This window comes from Siphateles boraxobius, unplaced genomic scaffold, assembly GCF_051911475.1.
Source record: "Siphateles boraxobius isolate OS27281-9 unplaced genomic scaffold, OSU_SipBor_1 8, whole genome shotgun sequence".
Taxonomy (NCBI): Eukaryota; Metazoa; Chordata; class Actinopteri; order Cypriniformes; family Leuciscidae; genus Siphateles; species Siphateles boraxobius.
The window spans coordinates 10,054,883-10,080,416 of record NW_027509208.1 but is presented as its reverse complement, the minus strand read 5'-3'; the positions used below and the strand labels follow the sequence as shown (position 1 = coordinate 10,080,416).

Genomic DNA, 25,534 nt, shown 5'->3' with positions numbered 1-25,534 from the left:
CCAACATCTGCATATGAGCGAGAACGACACCTCGGTGCCGAACCGCCGACTGCTCTGATTCCGCCAGAACCAGCCAGTCGTCGATGTAGTTCAGAATACGTATGCCCTGAAGCCTGAGAGGGGCTAGAGCTGCATCCACGCATTTCGTGAACGTGCGGGGTGATAAAGCTAGACCGAAAGGAAGAACCCGATATTGGTATTCTTTGCCCCCGAAAGAAAACCTTAGGAACTTCCTGTGCTGAGGGAGGATGGAGATATGGAAGTAGGCGTCCTTCAGATCTATCGTGACAAACCAGTCCTCGGATCTGATTTGAGTCGCGATCTGTTTGAGTGTCAGCATCTTGAACTTGAGTTTCTGTACTGAACGATTCAACAGACGAAGATCTAAAATGGGACGCAACCCCCCATCCTTTTTTGGAACAATGAAATAACGGCTGTAAAAACCCGACTCTCTGTCGGGTGAGTACACCTGTTCTATAGCTTCCTTTGCTAACAGGGCCTTTACCTCTTGCTCCATTACCAGAGCCTGCTCGGGATGCACCACTGTGGGCAGCACCCCGTTGTAACGAGGAGGACGAGAACCAAACTGGATTCTGTATCCTTTCTCTACAATCTGCAGGACCCAATGAGAAATATTCGGCAGAAGCTTCCACGCTGCCAGAAAATTTACTAAGGGAACCAGCCTCTCGAGGCTGGTCTCTGGTGTTATCGAGACAGCCAATTCCGGAGCCTGAAACATAATGGCAGGAACTACCTGAACTGGCCGCTCTAAGGCCCCCCTCAGAGGGCGCGAAACCGATGCTGTGCCGCAGCATAGCATCAGCGACTCGCTGGAGACCGCTGCGCCCTGAAGCACCGAGGGTGGCAGGGTTGGCAGAACGGTCTCGTGAGGACCCCGAAATGGAACGGGCACCGTAAAATGAGGTGTACACCGCTCCACTTCGGTCGGGGCTGTCCTCACAGGCCTGATGCGTGAACATCAGGACCTTTTTTTTTTTTTGAACCGAAGTCTTCTTCGCCTGAAGAACGGTCCTCAGATCCGGCTTCGACTTAGAAGACTTCGGTTGAGAGGGTTGCGTCTGTCTCCAGTCTCTACGTGGAGGTGCACGAGACGCAACACTCTCTTTCTGATGCACACGATATGATGAGCTTGACGGCTGGGGCTGCTCACGCCCAGCAGCCCCAGGGGGCTGGACCCGGCGAGGGATAAACTTTTTAAAAACGTCCGCTTGTTTTTTTGACTCCTGAAATCTCTCGACGACCGCGTGGACTGCGTCGCCGAAGAGACCAGAAGGTTCAAGCGGAGCATCTAATAAAAAAGCTCGATCTTTTTCTTTGATTTCAGACAGATTCAACCATAAATGTCTCTCAGTAGCTACCAAGGCTGCCATAGACCGCCCAATTGCTCTGGCGGTCTCCTTAGTAGCCCTGAGAGAAAGATCGGTAGCCCGACGAAGTTCACGAATCTCGTCATGACTGACTCCCTCACTACTATCCAGATCCCCCAGCAGGTCAGCTTGATAAGCCTGGAGCACTGCCATAGTATGCAGACATGCTCCAGCTTGACCTGCTGCCGTATAAGCTTTGCCCACTAACACCGAAGTGGCTTTAAGCGGTCTAGTGGGCAAAGCCGAGGCTTTCAGAGACGATGCGGGACCAGGGGAAAGATAACTGGCTAAATTCTCTTCCGCCTGGGGCATCGCCTCATAACCATACTCTTTCAGCCCTCTTATTCTCGAATAAGTGTTAACATGAGGGCTGAAAAGACGTGATGAGTATGGTTTATTCCACGATTTTGAAATCTCATTGTGTAAATCGGGAAAAAATGGAAGCCCTCGTGGTGGAGATAATGTGGTTGAAGATAAAAAGCGCTCATCTAATTTGCTTTTAGGACGAGCGCCCTTATTCTCAGATGGCCATTCAATATTTAATTTCTCTACAGCCCGCGACATAACATCCACCAGCTCATCATATGCTGGGGAAATAAATTGTGAATCCCTTTCCCCCATGTGTGTGCTTACACTCTCCACACTCATCACATCAACCTCCTCGGAGGAAGAGCAACAAAGTAGTGGAGGGCTCTCTCCCCGGGCGAAAGAAACCGCAGAGCGTGCTTCCGACACCGGGGAGAGAGCACTGGATCTCTCGGGTAAGGAAGGAGAAAGAGCCCTCGGACCCGTCTCCAACCCCTCCGAAAGATCCTTTTGCGATCCCCAGGAATGCATTCTCCGCGCCGCCTCAGCAGACGCGGGTCCTGATCCCTGTGGATCGCGAGCCTGCCCACTCACTTTATCAAAGAGTGACAGGCGAGAGCGGAGCATGCGAAGCGGTAACATCTCACAGTGCTGGCACTCAGCCCCCTCGAAGGCTGAGACCGCATGCTCCACTCCCAAACAAACGACACAAAGCTCGTGTGTGTCCCCACCCGTTAAATAACGCGGGCAGGGAGAAACACACAGTTTGTACACTTGCTTAGTTTCCATCCTTTTCCGCAACAGACAACAGTAAATAGACAGAGACAAAATGACACAGATCGCTTGCTGAGACACAGAAGCTAATGCCGCGTTTCACCGGGTGAGCCTTTATCCCTTCCTGGTCATGACGTCACCCGCCCGTGACGCTCATTCTTTCCATTGGACTAGTTGACATTGATGCTCAGACGCATGCACGCTGGGGGCGTTCCCAAAGCGTCAAGTGACGCATCGCGAGTTCCCTCGAAAGGGAACCAGTGCGTTGTTAGACCGTCTGGGAGAATGTTCTGCTTTATCACCCGTTTGATGTCAACATTATGCTGCGCTGTTGTTGTCTGATGCAGGACTGTGTTAATGATTGTTTCGTTTTGTATTAAATATGTCATTGTCTGATACACATATGCTTAACTTTATTCTTATTACTATTAACTATAATTACCCAATAATGTTGGAGATCCTACAGGTTTTCTTTACAAATGCACCTACTCTGAGATCACAGAATATGATGGGTCAAATTCATAGCTACCAAAAAATTTGACCGCTCTTTATTTCTTCATAACTGACTGTAATGTTCAATAAAGTGACTCATGTGATGTTTAACCATCTCCCTTTTCTATTTTATAAAGCATATTGATCAGATATTTATAAATATATAGGGTCATCACGGAATCTGACGGGTTTTGATACTATCGTCTATAATTGGTCTAATATTTTAAAAACCGAAGCCGCACAAACAAAACGTCTCAGGTTACTATTGTAACCATAGTTCCCTGAGAACAGGGAACGAGACGATGCGTCCATCGACGCCATGGGAACGCCCCCAGCGTGACTGCGTCTGAAGCATCTATGTCAACTAGTCCAATGGAAAGAATGAGCGTCACGGGCGGGTGACGTCATGACCAGGAATTGATAAAAGCACATCCGGTGCAAACCGGCATTAGCTTCGAAAATTGCCGAAGCAAGCCGATCACAGGGATGCAGGAAGTATGGCAGGGTGACGCATCGTCTCGTTCCCTGTTCTCAGGGAACTATGGTTACAATAGTAACCTGAGACGTTCCCTTACGAAGGGAACTCAACGATGCGTCCATCGACGCCATGGGAACGAGAATACCCAAAGCGCCAGAATTCCAAGTACCTGAGTGTCAGTCTGTTGTAACTAAGCACTAAGCACCTGAGAACCTGGGGCAGCATCCAGGTCCAAACTGTAAAACCTGACGAATGTGAGCGGTGAGGACCAGCCTGCCGCATCACAAACGTCTTGGAGGGAAACCCCAAATAACAAGGCTTTAGAGGCCGCCATACCCCTCGTTGAGTGAGCTCTGACCACCAAGGGACACGGATGGTCAGAGTACTCGTATGCAAGTGAAATAGCCTCGACTATCCACTTGCTAACCGTCTGTTTAGAAGCAGGAAGACCCTTCTTAGGTGATCCAAAGCAAATAAATAACTGGTCGGACTTCCTCATAGAAGATGTCCGATGAACATAAGTATCCAGTGCTCGCACTGGACACAAGAGGTTCAGCCTTTCCTGGTCCGCCGATGTAAAAGGAAGAGGACAGAAAGCCTGCAGCACGATAGGCCTCGGAATCAAGGTCGGCACCTTAGGGACGTATCCCTGTTTTGGATATAAGAATGCCTTGACCATCCCCGGTGCAAACTCAAGGCAAGTGGGGGAAACCGAAAGGGCCTGAAGGTCTCCAACTCTCTTAAGGGACGAAATAGCTAGCAGAAAGATAGTCTTAAGGGTAAGAAATTTCTCTGAAACCGAATCTAAGGGCTCGAATGGAGCCCTAGACAGGCCTTCTAGTACTAATGCCAAATCCCAAGCTGGCACCCTAGTGCGAGTTGCAGGCCTCAGCCTCAGTGTGCCACGAAGGAAACGTGTAATCAGGGGGTCTCGACCCAACGATGTACCCCCAACCAGGGCGTGGTAAGCCGCAATGGACGCCACGTAAACCTTAAGTGTGGAAGGACATAAACCTGACGTAAAGCGCTCCTGCAAGAACTCGAGTACTGTGCTCACAGAACAGTTAACCGGATCCCACTGATGTCGGTGACACCATACAGAAAAAACTTTCCATTTCAGCGCATATAGTTTCCTAGTAGCTGGAGCTCTGGAGCTTAGGATGGTCTCAGCAGCCTCAGCTGAGAGACCACTCTCTATGAGTTGGGCCCCCTCAGAGGCCAAACCCACAGGTTCCAAATCTCTGGCCGAGGGTGAAATATTGTGCCCCCGGCCTGAGACAGAAGGTCTCTCCTGATCGGGATCTCCAAGGGAGGACCGTCTAAGAGATGGATCAGGTCCGCAAACCAGATCCGACTCGGCCAGCGTGGTGCTACAAGCAGTAGGCTTATTCCGTACTGGCGGACTCGTTCCAGAACTCCTGGGAGCAGAGCAACAGGGAGAAATGCGTACAGACGTAGCCTCGGCCACGTCTGCACCATAGCATCCAGCCCCAGGGGGGCTGGGTGAGTAAGGGAGAACCAAAGTGGACAGTGCGTCGTGTGCTGAGACGCAAACAGATCCACCTCTGCTTGGCCGTAAAACTCCCAAATTTTCTCCACCGCCTCGGGGTGGAGTCTCCAATCCCCTGGCCTCAGCTCCTGCCTCGACAGGATGTCTGCCCCCACATTCTGGTCCCCAGGAATATACACTGCCCTCAGGGAGAGTACCTTCCCCAGAGACCACAGGAGGATCTGGTGCGCCAGTTTGCAGAGCGGACGCGACCGCAGACCCCCCTGACGGTTCAGATAAGAGACCACTGATGTGTTGTCTGTTCGTACAAGCACATGATGGCCCCTCAGGTCTGGGAGAAACTGTCTCAACGCATTGAAGACAGCCATCATCTCCAGGCAATTGATGTGCCACGAAAGATGATGACTTTTCCACAGACCCTGAACCGAGCGGCCTTCCATTACCGCTCCCCAGCCGGTGAGGGAAGCATCTGTCGAGATCGTAACACGATGGCAAAGAGCTCCCAATACCGGACCCTGGGTTAAGAACCAATGTTTCCTCCATATAATTAAGGCACGAAGGCACCGCCGCGTGACCTTGATCATACGAAGTGGGTTTCCCCTCGGGGAGAACCCTCTGGTCCTTAGCCACCACTGTAAAGGTCTCATGTACAGCAGGCCAAAAGGAATCAACGTTGGACGCTGCCACCAAGAGACCCAACAGTCTCTCGAACTGTTTCACAGTGCGTGACTGGCCTAGCTTTAGCTCTTTGGTGGCTGTCAGGATAGCAGCTACACGAACGGGCGATAGAGTGGCCCGCATCGTCACTGAATCCCATACCACACCAAGGAAAGTGGTTCTCTGTACTGGAGAAAGAACACTCTTCTTGGCGTTGAGCCTCAACCCCAACATCTGCATATGAGCGAGAACGACACCTCGGTGCCGAACCGCCGACTGCTCTGATTCCGCCAGAACCAGCCAGTCGTCGATGTAGTTCAGAATACGTATGCCCTGAAGCCTGAGAGGGGCTAGAGCTGCATCCACGCATTTCGTGAACGTGCGGGGTGATAAAGCTAGACCGAAAGGAAGAACCCGATATTGGTATTCTTTGCCCCCGAAAGAAAACCTTAGGAACTTCCTGTGCTGAGGGAGGATGGAGATATGGAAGTAGGCGTCCTTCAGATCTATCGTGACAAACCAGTCCTCGGATCTGATTTGAGTCGCGATCTGTTTGAGTGTCAGCATCTTGAACTTGAGTTTCTGTACTGAACGATTCAACAGACGAAGATCTAAAATGGGACGCAACCCCCCATCCTTTTTTGGAACAATGAAATAACGGCTGTAAAAACCCGACTCTCTGTCGGGTGAGTACACCTGTTCTATAGCTTCCTTTGCTAACAGGGCCTTTACCTCTTGCTCCATTACCAGAGCCTGCTCGGTATGCACCACTGTGGGCAGCACCCCGTTGTAACGAGGAGGACGAGAACCAAACTGGATTCTGTATCCTTTCTCTACAATCTGCAGGTCCCAATGAGAAATATTCGGCAGAAGCTTCCACGCTGCCAGAAAATTTACTAAGGGAACCAGCCTCTCGAGGCTGGTCTCTGGTGTTATCGAGACAGCCAATTCCGGAGCCTGAAACATAATGGCAGGAACTACCTGAACTGGCCGCTCTAAGGCCCCCCTCAGAGGGCGCGAAACCGATGCTGTGCCGCAGCATAGCATCAGCGACTCGCTGGAGACCGCTGCACCCTGAAGCACCGAGGGTGGCAGGGTTGGCAGAACGGTCTCGTGAGGACCCCGAAATGGAACGGGCACCGTAAAATGAGGTGTACACCGCTCCACTTCGGTCGGGGCTGTCCTCACAGGCCTGATGCGTGAACATCAGGACCTTTTTTTTTTAACCGAAGTCTTCTTCGCCTGAAGAACGGTCCTCAGATCCGGCTTCGACTTAGAAGACTTCGGTTGAGAGGGTTGCGTCTGTCTCCAGTCTCTACGTGGAGGTGCACGAGATGCAACACTCTCTTTCTGATGCACACGATATGATGAGCTCGACGGCTGGGGCTGCTCACGCCCAGCAGCCCCAGGGGGCTGGACACGGCGAGGGATAAACTTTTTAAAAGCGTCAGCTTGTTTTTTAGACTCCTGAAATCTCTCGACGACCGCGTGGACTGCGTCGCCGAAGAGACCAGAAGGTTCAAGCGGAGCATCTAATAAAAAAGCTCGATCTTTTTCTTTAATCTCTGACAGATTTAACCATAAATGTCTCTCAGTAGCTACCAAGGCTGCCATAGACCGCCCAATTGCTCTGGCGGTCTCCTTAGTAGCCCTGAGAGAAAGATCGGTAGCCCGACAAAGTTCTCGAATATCGTCATGAGAAATTCCCTCACTACTATCCAGATCCCCCAGCAGGTCAGCTTGATAAGCCTGAAGCACTGTCATTGTGTGCAGACATGCTCCAGCTTGACCTGCTGCCGTATAAGCTTTGCCGACTAAAACCGAGGTGGCTTTAAGCGGTCTAGTGGGCAAAGCCGAGGCTTTCAGGGACGATGCGGGACCAGGCGAAAGATAGCTGGCTAAATTCTGTTCCGCCTGGGGCATCGCCTCATAACCATACTCTTTTAGGCCTCTTATTCTCGAATAAGTGTTAACTTGAGGGCTAAAAAGTCGTGAAGAGTAAGGTTTATTCCACGATTTCGATATTTCATTATGAAGATCGGGAAAAAAGGGAAGCCCTCGTGGTGGAGATAATGTCGTGGAAGATAAAAAGCGCTCATCTAATTTACTTTTAGGACGAGCGCCTTTATTCTCAGATGGCCATTCAATATTTAATTTCTCTACAGCCCGTGACATAACATCCACCAGCTCATCATATGCTGGGGAAATAAATTGTGAATCTCTTTCCCCCATGTGTGTGCTTTCACTCTCCATACTCATAACATCGACCTCCTCGGAGGAAGAGCATTGAAGTAATGGAGGGCTCTCTCCCCGGGCGGAAGAAACCGCAGTGCGTGCTTCCGACACCGGGGGGAGAGCGCTGGATCTTCCGGGTAAGGAAGGAGAAAAGGCCCGCGGACCCGTCTCCAACCCCTCCGAAAGATCCTTTTGCGATCCCCAGGAATGCATTCTCCGCGCCGCCTCGGCAGACGCGGGTCCTGATCCCTGAGGATCACGAGCCTGCCCACTCTTTACATCAAAGAGTGACAGGCGAGAGCGGAGCATGCGGAGCGGTAGCATTTCACAGTGTTGACACTCAGCCCCCTCGAAGGCTGAGACCGCCTGCTCCACTCCCAAATAAATGACACAAAGCTCGTGTGTGTCCCCACCCGTTAAATAACGCGGGCAGGGAGGAACACACTGCTTGTACACTTGTTTCGCCATAACGTTTCCGAATAAATTGCAACAGACAACAATAAATAGACAGAGACAGTATAACACAGATCGCTTGCTGAGGCAACAGAAGCTAATGCCGGTTTGCACCGGATGTGCTTTTATCAATTCCTGGTCATGACGTCACCCGCCCGTGACGCTCATTCTTTCCATTGGACTAGTTGACATAGATGCTTCAGACGCAGTCACGCTGGGGGCGTTCCCATGGCGTCGATGGACGCATCGTTGAGTTCCCTTCGTAAGGGAACTTTAACGGCACAAACGAACGAGACTATTTTATTTGGAGGATGTGGGGGGCTGGGTGACGTCAGAATGACCTATAAATATTCTTTGAATATCTAAAAAATCGAAGCAGCACAAACAATAAAGCAAAGTAACAGCACAAATGAAGTAAAAGTGATTGAGCCTATTTTGCCGACGTTTTGCATTGGGTGGGGGCGGGGCCAACTTCACGCAGTGATTGACAAGAGCGGGAGGGAGGGGGCGGGGCAGGGGCGTGATCGGCTTGGAATGCATTTTCAATTTGCACATTGAATTTTGCTACATTCATTGCGGGACATTTAATGAAAATGCAATCGCAAGTGTCTTAACTGTGAATGTAAATGCAATTAAGAAAAATAACATTTAAATGATCATTTTGCTACAGTTTTTGCTTGAACATTTTAAACAGATCTAATAATTTCTTTAATACATTTTCATTTTAATTTTGCAACTTATAAAGCGTTAAAATATGTATTCAATTTACATATTAAAATATATGTATGAAATGGAAAATGTAAATTATATAATTGAATTATCATTTTCATTTTGCACCAAACGTTGCACAAATGTAATGGAAAATGTTAATTTAAATACAGAAATGCATTGTCATTTTACATATTGTATTGTCTATTTACATATTGCATTATCATTTTGCATATTACATTTCAAATTGAATATTGCTACACACAAGCTTCCATACGCCATAGCTGCAACATATGAAAAGCATGTGCACTAGTGCTATACATAGTATTTTCTGCTGATCTTTAACCTCTCTCCTGGACTTCAGCAGACCAAAAAAAAAAAAAAAAAGGGGGGAAAAACCTTACATGGAATGCCACAGGCTGTTAGGAGTGAAGTCAAGCTTGCTTCTAATTTTCAAACCGAACGGACAACAGCCAGAGAGCGCTGCTCAGGAGGCTGGCTCTGCTTTCACATTGCCTAAGGGACCGGAACCCTACAGGCTGAGCACCGAGCGAACGTGCTGGAACTTTCTGCTAATGCTTGACTAGCTTACATATGAGTTTGATGGTAGACACTATGAAGCATTGCTTTATAATGGATGTTAGGAGGGATTGAGCAGAAGAGTGAGCTGAGGTGAAAGAAATTAAGTGTGGTATGTGTTTGTGTTCATGTTTTTTGGGACAACAGTACTGATTAATGTTTTAGTGGCAGCCTGAGCAAACCTGCAAGGAGTTGTGGGTTGTTTTTCATAGAACAGATGCTCAGGTACAATTCCAGACATCACGAGGTATGTGTGCTGCTCTTGTGTGTGCATTTCTGAAGTGGTCTTAGAAGTGCACGAGAGTGGCTGTGGTAAACTGAGATGGTCTCGTGTATGTTTGTGTGGGATTGGTGAAGGACCTTGGTTTAATTAAAATCTTATGAGTGTCTCATTCATTATAGCAATTAGATGGGAAGGATCCGAGCATTTGACTACGAGCTAAGTACACAGAGAATTCAAATCATGAAAAAAATGAAAATATGCAGGATAGGACAGGTTGCATGGCAATTGGGATGCTGACGGACAGGTAGACACACAGTCATTGTCTCTCTCTGTCTGTTATTTTCTGAAACAAATACATATATTCATTAATAGCTTGGTGGTGTGGACTCACTTTCTCATAGTACTTGATCTCGTATTCGGTGATGACGCCATTGGGCTGCTCTGGTTCCTGCCAGGAGAGCTGAACGCTGTGCTGCTGAACTCGCTCCTTTATCACCTCACTCACCTGAGATGGGGCTGAAAGAAAGAAAAAAAAAATGGAAAGATTTTTGAGTTTTAGTAATTCAGTACATGTTAAAATGTTACAGTAAAACATATACATGCCTTATGACAAAATGAACAAAACACAGTAGTTTAATCTAAAGTTGTTTGATTGACATATCACACAATTCATGTTTTTGTATCTCTGTAAAGCTTTACAATTATTTGCAAAATTTTTATTTTAATGTAACGTACATAAACAATTCCAAGATATAAAGTACAGACAGACAGACAGATAGATTGATCATGTATTGTTTCCTGTGTAGACAGATTTGTTAACAAAAACATAAATAATAGGGAAACATATGGCTTATTATTTGAGATATGTTTGCACGAAAGAACATACTGAGACAACAGCACCTTAATATATTCACATACGCATTAAAAAAACTATTCCCTTGCTTTAATGCAAATTCAGTCCCTGGTTGGCACAAATACACAGAGACAGAATCTTGTGTCACTACTGCTGCTCTGATGAATATTCACTTGGTGGCTGCTAAATGTTTACACCTCATAATGGAAATTTCAATTACTGAGCAAACAGCAGAAGACAGCCTTATCCCAGTCAGAGTAAAACTGCAACGTTTGGCTTATGAATGTCAATTAAGTCAAATTAATTCTGCCGACAAATGCGGAAGTGCCCTTAAGAGAAATGCACCCAACCCCGTTGGGCATCTCATTTATTCCCTCCCTTTAGCGCCACTTCCAGACCCGTGTGTGCCTCCTATACTCTTTCTTCGCCAGTGTGCTATAATTGTCTTTAAATTACAAAGTTATTGCACACTTTGTACGTCGACTCAGTATACTATTCCCGAATGCTGTGTGAATTTAAAACGAGAAGCTTGTGGGTAACCCAAATGAAATTCCTTGTTTTTAATAACCTCAGAAGTAAGATCCGTTCAAATCTCAAAAGGTAACCTTAGGATGAGGACGTTCTGGAAGAAATGCATGGAAAAATAGCACTCATGCACACAGCATTAATGAGTGTCCACTCTCAACGGACATCTGTTAAAGTAAGAAAAGACAGAATTACCTCAAGTAGAGGGGAAGGAAAAAGAGAATTAGGCTTCGAGAGGAATTGAACTGATCTGTGTGTGCAGTGAGACAGAGTGAGAGAAGTAGTGACATCTCCATATCGGTGCTCGGTGATCCGTCGAGGGCAAGGATCCAGGGTCACGACCTCATTTGACCCGGGATTTTTTTTTCTTGCTGATCTCGTGGTAATGAGCGATTTAGGATTAAAACCTCATTACGGTCTATCTGGTACCACGGATAGCAGCGCAGATATAAAACCGCAGCAGTCAGATTGTGTTTTGACATATGTAGTATAATCCAACTAAAACAATCTAATTTCCCATCCAGATCTGAAGGTTGGCCAGACTAACTCACACAGACAGACACTCACACTACGTTGTGCCAGCCTGAATGGTAGTTCGTAACACCAGCCAAATGCCTTGTTCTCCTTAAGAGGCTATTCAGTCTAAACCAAAGAGCTTTCATTTAACACCACAGCAATCGTACTGATGCATTTAGGGATGTAGTTACATACTCAAGGTGTTTTTAACTCCCTCAGTTGGAAACAGTGCTGATGAAGAGGACTTAAACAAGACTGATTTCCTACTTTTTTTTTAGCTTAGTCAAAGCAGTCCGAGCATCTCAGAATCTGTGTTTGTTTTTCGCCTCTGTCCACACTCATTGTATGCAGAGAGTGTCAATTACCCATGAGGAGTGGGGCGATGGCAGGCAGGACACGCCAATTTAAAGAGCACACTTGTACAGCACAGAACCAGTTGTACTGGAGTAATTGGATCTTTTGCCCCTTTCAACTGACTGCTCCTTCAGTGGTGTTTCGTATGAGGTGCTCGACTGTCTTTCGGAGTAATAGCATTAGTCCTTTTAACCTGATCTGGGAAATAAAAGTTGTTACTATTTCTCTGGAGTTACTTCTCCCACATGAAGTGTTTTATTTTTATTCTTGTATATGAATTTCCATATCCAGCACACCCTCTGACTTCTGAATCTAGTTACACTATGCAAACATGTGTACGCTGCTCTTGGGATCTCTGAGGACAATTTTCCATTGACAGGTCAATCTGTTAGACTTCTATTTACTTGTAAAAGCACTAAACTTTGGCCCTAAGGCAACACATGTTTGCTAGTTTTGACAAGCCACTTATCAAGATAGTAATACAACCAAAAAATATTAAGTAAATGTAACCTAAAATGTGTTAAAGTGTAAACGGATGTCTAAGTTTTTTTTTTTAAAGTGAAAAAGAGTTTTGAGAATTTTAGTTCAAGTCTGTTAGATTCGAGACCATATATACAGTTATGCTGTATAGGGATGCACTGATATTAAAATTCTGGCCAATAATGATAATAATATTAATGTTATGTCTGATAACCGCCCTCGTAAAGCCATTTCACTGGGTCTGAAACATCTACAATAAGAACTTCCATAAGAAACCTTTCCACTACCTTCAAAAACTTAAATGTGGAAAAACCTATTTGATATACCCACAGATATATTTATTTGCTCCACAACTTTCACTACGTTATGAATGCTAAAACACAACTATCTAACTCCTGTTCAAACTTTTTTATATATATTTGGCATCATTTAAGGCAGGGCTCAAACTTTCATCATAAACAGCAGCCTCCTGTTCCAGTAATGCAGGACAGGCCGCCATCCCCTCTCCGCTGAGAACCAGCCGGGTAATTGAGAATCGAGCGTGATGACAGCCCTCATATCGACTCAAATCTGTGAGCTGGAAGAGAGACCCTGAGTTCAGTGTTAATATGGAGGAAATGTGTCCCTCACTCCCTCTCCGTGGCACTTTCCCCATGGTATGTTTAACCACTGCCCTATAACAACCATTAATGACATGCTTACCTCAGAGCGAGTCAACCCACTCCCACTTTTATCACACGTAAGGGGCCTAGCGCAGTAGAAAATCGGATAATTGTTCTGTCTGTCCTAAAGAGGCAGTGCGAGGGGGGGACGTTTTGTGTGCAGTGGCTGGGTGACATAAAAGCAGATATTAGTGACCTTCTCAAGCCTCCTAATGCATAAGTTAATTCAAGCAGAAGCAAGCGTCTATCATGCTCTGCATTAGAATACATTAGGGATACATTATGCATGGATGTTTTTATATACTCTCAGCTTCTTCCTCTCTCTCCCTCTGTTGTGGAGAAGCACTAGAATGCCATTATTTTACAGAAATAATTTTCTCTTTCTGCTTTGTTTGTGCAGTATTACATTTTAAGTATTTTAATTATCCAGCCACTTAAGTCAAGGCTGACACTCTCACTTCTATGAATTCTTTTCATCCACCTAAAAACTATTGAATAACTCTGAGCGCTTACCAAGAGATGCCAAATGAAACGGCACCAACAAACACATTCTTAAGTGCTGCATTGCAGCTCCTATTCTTTGACAAAGGCCAGGAGTCGGAAGAATAGAGGTTTTGCTTTAACCAAGGGCGTAGGAATGATCTGAGAAGCATGTTAAAAAACCTTATCAGCCTGGCTGATAAGTAAATAGTAATGAGGCAATGTCAATGTCCGCCCAGTAGTTCTAACAGGTTTGCTGAAAAGCAGGTGGGTTTGTTTGATCGACTGTTGATACTATCATCCGGCAGAGGTTTCTTCTTGGTTGTAAGCTGTTGTTTTATGGGGCCAGCTACATTATTTCCTGTAAAAACACTAAATAAAATTACTACTGCAAAAAAAAAAAAAAAGTGTTACAAGAGTCAATACAGCTTTAAGTGTGGGGCAGTTTGATGCATCACTAAATAAATCCTGCATACACGGCTGGGGGGGGGGGGGGGGGGTTAGGCGGGTACGTGGGATGTCCTCTCTACAGATTTCTGTCATTTGCTGGATATTATTTATATTTATGGTCGTCCCTCGGCTGGAGCACAGGACTTTAATAGAGCTGGGCCTCACACAGACGGCTTTTCCAGAGCCCTATGAAAACATCGAGATCGGCGACAGCGCTCTCGTCGGACGGACACTAACGAGGGCTGACGCAATCAACATTACTTAGCTTGACATTTTGACTCTAAGCAGGAAAAGAAAAAAGTCCCGTGAAAGAGACGGAGCAACATAACAAAAAAAAAAAAACTCAAGGAGAGGCTGCACCGGTGTGTGAGAGTGTGTAAATGAATATGAGACCGGAGAAAGCGTGGGTGTTAGATCTGCCTCATTATTGCCCCTGGCTACCGCAAAATGTGTGTGAGTGTGCGAAGGAGCATGTCCTCTTGTTCCTCCAGTGTGCCGCTGCTTCACAAGCCCAGGGAGATGGCGTGTGTATGTGTGAGTGTGTGAATACTTATTTAGACTAACCTGCATAATGAGTTGAGACATGAGATTTTGTATGTGTGATTAATGGTGCTTCATGACCCAAAAATGATGAACAACAAAGGGAAAAAAACAATGCTCAATGTACAGTAAATAATAAAATGCTACTAATAAATGTATAAATTAAATAGGATCAACAACTTTTTTTAAATGTTTCCTATTCAGAATATTGTTGGGCCTATGCATTTTGTAGTCATAATCAAATCAAGTTTATTTATTTAGCACATTTTAAAGTCACAGAAGTTGACCCAAAGTGCAGCACAATTTTAAATAAATAAGCAAAAATATGATATGTTTATTCTTATAAAACTATTAAATTATATTATACTATAATATAATAAATCAAAACAAATAATACATTATAATACTTCATTTTCTTTGTGCTCACTTTTGTAAAAACTGAGAACAGCTAATGTACATCATCATCATTCGCTCCTGGCTGTGTATGCTTGGACCGGTCTCACAGCGAAGGTTATTCACTCAGGCAGTTGATAGTGCACATAGTTGAGTGCAAACATTAGAAAGACTGAGTGAGAAAAAGAAAGAGAGGACAAAACCCAGAGAAATAAATAGACAGAAGCCAGAAAGGTAGAGAAAGCAAGGAGAGGAGAATTCACTCAGGCTCAGTGATTCAGAAAATAAAGTAGGTAGAAGATGATGGCCCCCCGTTTTGATGAATGTTGAGGGAACCGGCAGAATTGCAGTGACAAGGTTTTCTCTTTTGCTGTCTTGTGCTGTCTCTCCCTCTCTCGCTTGGTGTCTGTCCCTCGACCCCCAGCCCCGGCGTCCTCCCGCTGCACACTACCAAACAGAAATGTGCTTTCCCAACCTTTCCCAACCAAGAGCTTTGTCACTTTCAGTTAGAGCGGGGCCAGGGGGACGCTCCGATTTGGCGCTGCACACAGGAACCGCTCAAGCTGCTAAGTAACGCTTTCATTTCTCTCAGGGATCAAAGCCCGAGCTTTTCGGCAAACCGTGAGACGCTTTAGAAGTGAAAAGGCCATTGAAACTCACACTTGCAGCTGAATCTGAAAGTAAAAAAGTACAGTTATGGTCTAGTCACGTCTAGTTTGCTTGGTGTTTCTTTAAATGATGTAAATGTAAGTAAGCTAAACGAAACATATCACAACCTGTACTATTTTGCCTTAATATTTGAGAAGCTAAAAGCTTTTTCCCACGTCTCCATCCTCACTATCAGTCTTTTTTGAATAGTAATGGTAAGAATTTGATATGAGAGTTCTTGATGACACACCCTGTGCTTTAGAGGGGTGCTATTACGATAGCGGTCTCTCACAATTCGGAACTATCCTATTAGGCTGTAGAGAGAAGTGGAATCCAATTCAAAAGCAGATCCAGGCAGCAAAGGCTGTTCTTTCCTGAGTCTGTCATTGGTAGAGCTAATTGAAAAAGATGACTATTTGAAAACACAGATTTGGAAAAGCTTTTAAACATACAAATTACAGCTTCACACTGTGAAAAATAATGTTTATCCAGAACCAAACAAATGTTATGTAAAAAAAAAATAAAAAAAATATTGGAGGTTGTATCTGCCTCAGAGGAAAAAGGTAGGAAGGAAGGAAGAAAGGAAGGAAAGAAGGAAGGAAGTCTTAAGGTGCTTCTCATTTATTATTTGTGGTTTCTCGCTTCCTTTCCTCGCATCTTAGCTCCACCCCCTTAGGATGCGAGGGAAGGAGACACCCTGTGTATCCTCGCTCATTACTCTAAAGAAAGTTTCCTCGCTCCTCGTTCCTCACCTTCTAGCGGTGCAATTAGAGAATTGAGATGTCCTTCAAGATGGCTGAATTCAATCAGTTTCTGGGCCACAGGCTGGAGGAGGTAGGAGGAAATGAGGAAGCATCAATTTGAGTATTGAGAAGCACCCATAATCACGCAGTCATTTTGTTTTTGTTACATAACATTTCTTTGAAGGAAGGAAGGAAGGAAGGAAGGAAGGAAGGAAGGAAGGAAGGAAGGAAGGAAGGAAGGAAGGAATTGAAATTATGAAATTATGAGAAAAAAGACCAAATGAAACAGCAAAAAAACAAAACGGCAACAAAACAAAACAGCAACAAATCAGAGCCACTAATATTTCTGAAGAATGTTTGATCTGAAAATCTATCTTCCTTCAATATTATGAGCCCCTTGATCACACGTCACCAGCCATGGATTCTAGCTCTTACTCTAACAGCCCAGCTGTATGCGACGAGCATGCCATGAGTTTGGAATGGCATTTAATCGTGTAGCGGACGCCGGAATGCCTGATACCTAAAGCGGAGCTGGTGAAGTTCGTCCCCACACTTCCTCTCACAAAAGTCCAGCGGTGGCAGCCTATTATCAGCCATCACTAACCCACTGCACCATCTGACCCCCAGACAGAGTCACCTTACCTGCATTAGAAACTCATTTACAGACGTATAATTATACAGTAATCATGTAATCTCAGTGACCCAAGGTTGCCACTGTCCACATACTGTCAGGTTCAATCAATGCTTCTATCATGCATTATAGTATTATGAGCATAGCAATTTGACTGAAGAGTTTAGGCTAATTGAAAAATGAAAATATATTTCAAAATACCCTAGTATTAAGTTTGTCCTCCTTTTGTTTTAATTACAGCAGCACACAATGTGTGTCGAATCTGATCACCATATTCTCCAGCATGATTTAGGTGATCCAAAGAGCATTTTGTGCCTCAGTGGAAACAACAACACCCGAAAGTCCTTACAAAGTGTCACATGATAAATGTCCCAAATTATTTCTTTGGTTAGTCACCTAGAAATAGAGCAGAATCTGAAATATTTCTTATTCGTTTTAAATGATGTTTTGTTTCCAAAATGTTGAATGTCAGATTTTAAAAGTATTCTAAAAGTTTTGGGCCTAAATGTATCATTAAAATGGTTTCGTACAGCACAGCAAAAAAAAAAAAAAAAAACATTCATCTAGTTTTAAATTTTGGTCTTTGTGATGCATTTCTGTTATTTCTTATTTCCATAACACCCATATATCGGACCAATAAGACCTAATAAGAAAGCAAAAAAGATTTGAAAGGTAACATACATAAACAAAATGAGAAATCTTTATCAACACAGCACAGAGACGTTACTAAACAAGCAATAGGAGAATTATGTTGTAATTTCCAAAGATGAGTAATAGTTAAGGGAGAGAATGAGAGACATCCATGTGCATCTCTGAGTCTCTGCTGTGGGTGAAGAGAGAAGAATTAGAAATCATGTGATTATGACTTGACTCCCATGTGCTAGAAAAGACAGCACTCTGGATTTTATCAGGGTACCCAGCATCCCCTCCACTCAAGCGTGATGGACTCAGCCATAAGCACCTCATCATCTCCGCAATACACACATCAGCACTCCATGTTCAATTCCCAACTCCACCACAGCTTCCGTAGGAGAAACCGTCTGACCGCTCCTGACATTACACACTCCATCTGCTGCCACGAGCCGCCCATGTGAATTAGCAGCAAATCACCAAATCATAATCAAACGGCTGAGGTTGCATAAATTAGCTCTAGATTTTATCTTGAATTCTGTGGAAATGACAAATTTGAAAATATGCAATTGAGTTTGGAAGATTTTCTTTTTCTTTTTCATATACTTCTTTTTGCCTTCACTGGAAGTTCACTCATGCTGAGACTGGCCTCTGGTTTAAGTGTGCACACACACACACACACACACACCAACACACAGTAACAAACAAACAAACATGCTTCAATCTAATTACAGACTTTTTAGGAACACAGACTGCAGGGTTGGGGTGAAAGGTTGCCATGTATTCATAAAAATATGCCACAGACCCTTCTCTCACTGGGCGTTTAAAACAGTGATCTTGACCACACAGACCATCTGAGCAAATACCCGATCCTGAAAGCGCCGCAATTCAAATGAGGGATGAACGTCCTGGGACAGAGGCCAATTTTGGCCCACTCTTCCAGTTTATCTGCTGCCAGCCTGACCTTTGGCTATACAAGCAGCTACACGACTACAAGACATTTCAGAGTGTTAACACGCGTCATACTTTTTATAGTTTGTCTTAATAAAACAGAGGCTGCATAACGATTCGCATTTGAAGGGCTCACTAAACAGACAGAAGGACCTCAACCTTCTCATCTCAGCGAAATGTCAAAGTAATGCCTCAGGCTTGCGCAACACATTCACACAAGCACGCACACGCACACACACTGATTGCATATCTGAGCTCCGGCGGAACCGAAAAGCTAAGATTATTCACCAAACAAGCTGTGCTTTAAACTGATGGGTTTTTCAGGGTCAGAGGCACATAGCAAAAGCTATTATTTTAGATTTTGCATGCATTCAAGGCCACTTATCTTAGTTTTACCATCAGTTCAGTACCTCTGACTATCTTTTAAAGGAACAGTTCACCCATAAATGAAAATCTTTTCATTTACCTACTCACTCTTGTGTCATTTCAAATCTGTATGAATTTCTTTCTTCACATATGGAGGCTTTGGATGAGAAACAGACCACTTTTATGAGACTTTTATGGTGCTTGCGTCCTTTATGAAGCTTGGAAGCTTTCCACATTAATTGATATTGAATGGAAAAGAGGGACCAGGACCATACTGTTTGGAATCTAGGGCTGGAACGACGTCGATTACGTAAAATAGTCGGCACGCTGAAAATCAGCCGTTATTAGAAAAATATTGAGCCCGATCTAAAGTGTGGAAATATTTTTAACAGAGACTGAATAAAATGGTGCTCTGCACACTCTATGCAAACCACAGCAGGGCAACTTCTATACAGGACCATAGAAAGTTTTACACAGCTCTAGAATATGGTTGTCGGTCTCATATTGCATGCTTAATACGGCTGCATTCATACAGTATTCTATTTTTTTTTTACCCTGGGTGCGAGGCTTAGAGACGTACTGCTCAAACATACTCTCTGCAACCAGTTACAAAGCATTTAACGCTATTGTTGGTTATTTAAATTTTTCATGGGTGTACTCACGCCTTGATCGGACTCATTTATTTAATAACTCACTGTCAATAGTGGTAAAACTTCATGGTTTTATGGACACCGTCATGTTTGATACTCTCGCTATTACCACTATGGTTGGTTAGTTAGTTACCACTGTAGAATGTTTTTTCCATACAACTGAATGAATATATTCAAGCAGCTATTTTAATCTCCTGAATGAACAAAACATTTCAGGATTCACACTTGTAAGCAGCTGCTGCTGTAAATCCCCAAAACACTTACAAAACCTAATTAGGCCTACACTGCATAAACCTTATCTTTTGTGATAACCCCCTCTGTCGCCAGACCCCTGACAGAACAGGCCCCCGTGGAACGCTGGTCCTTCCCTGGCATCCTCTGTCAGGGTGCGGTTTTGACCTTGCCCCCACACCGGGCCGCTATGCCGTCCACGTCTGGGCCGGTCATTCCGCTTCGCTGCACCACCGGGGGGACGTCTGTGGTTCTTGACGCCGCTGGCACAGTTGGGAGCCTGCCTAGAGCTTCCCTATCTGTTCCGCACGGCCTCCTCCCCGCTTCAGGGGAGTCCGCTCCACTTTGGTCGATGGCTACGCCCCTATCATGAAAGCGGAGGTTGCTACCCTACTGGCGAAGGGTGCGATTGAGACTGTCCCTCCAGCCGAAATGAGGTCCGGGTTTACAGCCCCTACCTCATTGTCCCGGAGAAGTCTGGTGGGTTACGACCAATCCTGGACCTACGCATCTGAACCGCTCCCTTCACAGGCTGCCGTTCAAGATGCTCCTGGCCAAACGCATTTCTGGATGTGTGCGGCCACAGGATTGGTTTGCAGTGATCGACCTGAAGGACGCCTACTTTTATGTCTCCGTTCTCCTTCGACTCAGACCATACCTACGGTTTGCTGTCAGGGCGCGCGCATATCAGTACGCTGTTCTCCCATTCGGGCTAGCCCTGTCTCCTCGCGTCTTCACAAGGTTGTTGAGGCAGCCCTTGTTCCTCCATGGGAACACATCGGTGACTGGGTGTCTTAAGCTCACTCCTGAGACCAGGTTTGCGAATACAGGGACCCAGTGTTCTGGCACCTAGCTCGTCTGGGCCTTCGGGTCAACTGGGAAAGGAGTAAACTTTGCCCCGTGCAGAGGAGCTCTTTTCTTGGTATGGACTTGGTCGCCTTCTCCAGCCATTGCTGACTTGCCTGAGACTATCAAGCGCAAGAGTGCGGTTCCACTGAAGTTTTTTCACAGGCTCCTGGGGAATTTGGCATCTGCAGCCGCGGTACGCCGCTCAGATTGCTTCATATGAGACCGCTTCAGCTTTTGCTTCGCAACCGAATCCCGAGGTGGGCATGGCAACACGGCACCCTCCGAGTACCAGTTACTCCGACCTGCCGTCAGTACTCACCCCGTGGTCGAACCTCAGTTTTCAACGGGTCCGAGTGCCCCTGGAACGAGCTTCCCGGCATGTTGTTGTCTCAACAGATGCCTCCACGGGCTGGGGCGCCATGCGCAATGGACATGCTGTCACACTCTCATGTGAGCAGAAATGCTCCTGAAAAATTCAGTGAGATTTATCACACCAGGTGTTGAGCAGAAATGCTCCTGAAGTTCAGTGAATTTCTTCACACTTAGGTGTTGAGCAAGGTTGCTCCTGAAGCTCAGTGATTCTCGCATGTAGTGTTGAGCAGTATGGCATGTCTATTGCCTCGAGTTGCTGGCAGTACGCCTTGCCCTGCACCGCTTCCGGGCGTTGCTCAGGGGTCAACACGTACTAGTCCGATCAGACAATACCGCCACAGTAGCGTACATCAACCGTCAAGGTGGTCTACGCTCACGCCGTATGTCGCAACTCGCCCGCCACCTCCTCTTATGGAGTCAGAAGCATCTGAGGTCGCTTCGAGCCATTTTCATTCCCTGAGTCCTGAACTGTGCAGCAGACGAGCTCTCTCGGCTTCAGCCCCTCCCTGGAGAACGGCGACTCCATCCCCAGTCGGTTCAGCTGATTTGGGACCAGTTCGGGGACGCACAGATAGATCTGTTTGCCTCTCACGACTCGACCCATTGCGCCCAGTTTTATTCCCTGACCGAGGGCACGCTCGACACGGATGCTCTGGCGCACAGCTGGCCTCAGGGCCGCAAGTATGCGTTTCCCCCAGTGAGCCTTCTTGCGCAGACCTTGCGCAAGGTCAGGGAGGACGAGGAGCAGGTCATTCTGGTTGCCCCTTACTGGCCCAACCGGACCTGGTTCCCCGAACTAGTACTCCTCGCGACAGCACTTCCCTGGCCGATCCCTCTGAGGAAGAACCTTCTTTCTCAGGGACGGGGCACCCTATGGCACCCTCGTCCCGATCTCTGGAACCTCCACGTGTGGCTCCTGGATATGACGAGGCAGGTTTGAGTACCCTACCACGAGCGGTGGTGGCTACCATCACTTCCGCTAGGGCGTCGTCCACGAGACACGTCTATGCGTTGAAGTGGAATCTCTTCGTCAGCTGGTGCTCTTCTCACCGAGAAGACCCCCGGAGATGCTTGATCAGCGTTGTGCTTTCCTTCCTTCAACAGGGGTTGGAGCGAAGGCTGTCTCCCTCCACCCCGAAGGTCTATGTTGCCGCTATTGCCGCACACCATGACCTCATCGAAGGTAAGTCGGTGGGGAAGCACGACCTGGTCATCAGGTTCCTGAGAGGAGCGAGGAGACTAAATCCGCCTCGCCCTCCTCTCGTTCCCTCTTGGAACCTCTCAGTGGTTCTAACTGCCCTGAAGAGTGCTCCATTTGAGCCCCTGAAATCAGTCGAGCTTAAATTCCTGTCTATGAAGACAGCGCTCCTGGTTGCACTGGCCTCCATCAAGAGGGTAGGGGACCTGCACGCATTCTCTGTCGACGAAGCGTGCCTGGAATTCGGGCCGGCTTACTCTCACGTGATTCTGAGACCCCGGCCTGGATATGTGCCCAAGGTTCCTACCACTCCCTTTCGGGACCAGGTGGTGAACCTGCAAGCGCTGCCCCTGGAGGAGGAAGACCCAGCCTTGGCACTGCTCTGTCCAGTACGTGCTCTCCGCGCCTATGTAGACAGGACGCAGTGTTTCAGGACCTCAGACGAGCTCTTTGTCTGTTATGGTGGGAAGCTGAAGGGAAAGGCTCTCTCCAAGCAAAGGTTGTCTCACTGGATAGTGGACGCCATTGCTTTGGCATACCAGCAGCAAGGTCGACCGTGCCCCCTTGGTGTGACTGCCCACTCCACCCGGAGTGTGGCGTCCTCTTGGGCTCTAGCGCATGGCGCCTCGCTAACAGACATCTGCAGAGCTGCAGGCTGGGCGACACATAACACATTCGCCAGATTCTACAATCTCCGAGTGGAGCCGAGTGGAGCCGAGTGGAGCCGAGTGGTGCTCCCCCCCCCCCCCCCCCCCCCCCCCCTGGGTTGGCAATAATTGCATATTTCCTCTAAGCTATGGGATATGCTCCCCAGTGTACCTTGGTATTCCTGTGCTAATTAGGAGTCCTTCGTCCGTGCCAGTCTCACGACAAGGATCTCAGATTTACGCAGGGCACTGGAAGACAGCCGAGAAGGTGGCGTGATTAGACTGGTAACCCCATTCGTCGTCATCCGACGTAACTCGGAGTGACAACGAAAGGGAATGTCTCGGTTACGTATGTAACCCTCGTTCCCTGAGTAGGGAACGGAGACGTTACGTCTGCCTGCCACTTTCCGCTGTACCGCGGGGATCGCCTGAGCTCAGTCTTGGCTCCTCAGCGAAGAAACATATGCGTAACTGAGACGTTATTGTTCATTGGTAAAATTAACCAAAGGATTAATCAACTATTCGGAAAATAATCAATAGATTAACAGGGAGGGGAAAAATCATTAGATTGATCGATTAATTGAAAAAATAAAATAATCGATAGATTAATCCATTGCAAAAATAATAGTTATTTCCACCTCAAGACACAAGTAAATGATTTTTAGGTGAACTCTTCCTTTTTTCTTTACTGAATAAATCTTTCATTTAGCACCTGATTGATGAATTTTAAAATCTCAAATTAAATTAAAATTGCACGAGCGCTTTGAAAAATGATGCCATCGTAAATATCCATTTATTATCCCAAAGCCTCTGTCATCAGCAATATTATTGTATTAATCAGACCTCATATGCTATTTAATCACAGGTTTGGATGCAGTCCACATGGGTGGAACCAAATCCAGTACCGCTCCGTTTTTCCTATTTTCACTGGTTAAATGCATGGCTCTGATTAAAGCTTGTGTGAGTGCCAAAAGGCTTAGTCCTTCACCAAGAGCTGGCTAAACTGAAAATCAGAGTCATTGATCTTTCTTAAAAGAACATACAGAAAGACATGAGTCACATGAGAAAAGCTCTAAATCACACCCACCCATATGATCATGTTAGACCCACATACATAGATGCTCAAACCCTAAAAAAAAAACTATATATATATATATACAGTATATAGCGTATGTATTCAGTGTTGCATTTTAAGAGAGAGAGAGAGAGAGAGAGAGAGAGAGAGAGAGAGAGAGAGAGAGAGAGAGAGAGAGAGAGAGAGAGAGAGAGAGAGAGAGAGTGTGAGAGAGAGAGAGAGAGAGGCATGTATGTGATGTTTTATTTGGCCTGAACGCTGCAATCAGAGGCAGGGAGAGGGACACATCTGCAAAAGCCTGGACATGCTCCGCTCCAGCTAAATTGGCATCAAAGCGAGAGAGAGAGGTAGAGAAAATGAGAGAGAAACAGATGAGAGATTGAAGGGTAAGAGAGAACTGCTCTTGTTCAACAAACACTCCAATTCCGCTTGTAGCCAGAGAAAATATGAAATGAAAAACAGAGGAGGCTGCCTGGGCCTAAAAACCAAACAAAGAAAATATTTTTTCCTTTTACAAAGAAGCCAAATTTATTTTCCAGCCTAGAGTGTCGACCCACACTTGCCCCTCTCTCTCTCTTTTTAATGACCTCTTGTTATACTGCTAGTGATGGAGAGAACATTTGCTCAGGTTGTTGTCAACGTTACTCCACAGATATGCGGTGACACCCGCTCATGTTTCGTGTTTAACATATCTGCACACTGACATGCCATATAGGCACTCGTTCAGCCAAACGCACCTGGCAACAAACAGATAAATAACATACAATGTGTACGCACATGTGCATGCTTCCGCTTAGTGTGGGTGTGTGCTCAGCTGGATTCGAACAAATCTGCAATAGCCATAAATAAACCTTGTTAATATTATTTAACCCTTTAAAGAGAGGGGTACATCTTCAACAAAGTCTACCTGGTGTTTTTTTTTTTCTTTGTCACAGAAACATATTTAACATACTAACATTTAAATTACAGAAACATTAAAAGAATTTGATAGCAAAATAGGATTTTTATTTTAAGCGGATGGCATGAAGAAAGAGACATTAGATAACAAATGCATCAAATTCCACAGGGAAAGCCATAAAAAGCATCCTGTCTGGTGTGTGTTCTTCAGTTGTGTGAGACAGATCAAAAAGCGAGAAGAGAACTGTTCTGATCGGCTATGTTTTGTGATTGACGGTGTAGTGGCACGCCTACTTTCATGTTCGGTGTGAACAGACAAATTGCTTGCGACTGCAATCCTTGTTATTACAGTCGGACAAAACGAATGACTCAACGTTACAATTGGCCTGTTTTGAGATGCGTCTGGTTTGGTTCATCTGCGCTGCAGTGAACAGACTTTGATGGAGGTCATCTTAACTAACACTAAACTAATTCCAGACACGCTCGCACACCAGCACCAGCTGTTCGTCTGCCACTGCAGCGAACGTTGCGCAAGACTTCTGAGTCATGCCATTGCAGATCGTGTTTGTTTGCATGTATCTGTCATCACA

The 25,534-nt window shown here is 45.9% G+C and overlaps 1 protein-coding gene across 8 annotated transcripts in view; it reads right to left on the bottom strand.

Annotated features, from left to right (window-relative positions):
- The window catches only part of epha7 (eph receptor A7), an 88,431-nt gene that overhangs the window by 20,523 nt on the left and 42,374 nt on the right, over positions 1–25,534 (bottom strand). For all 8 annotated transcript variants that reach the window (XM_077220265.1, XM_077220266.1, XM_077220261.1 and 5 more), the window contains exon 6: positions 10,195–10,319. In XM_077220265.1, the coding sequence (XP_077076380.1) occupies positions 10,195–10,319 (125 nt within the window). The remainder of the gene's footprint in view (positions 1–10,194; positions 10,320–25,534) is intronic.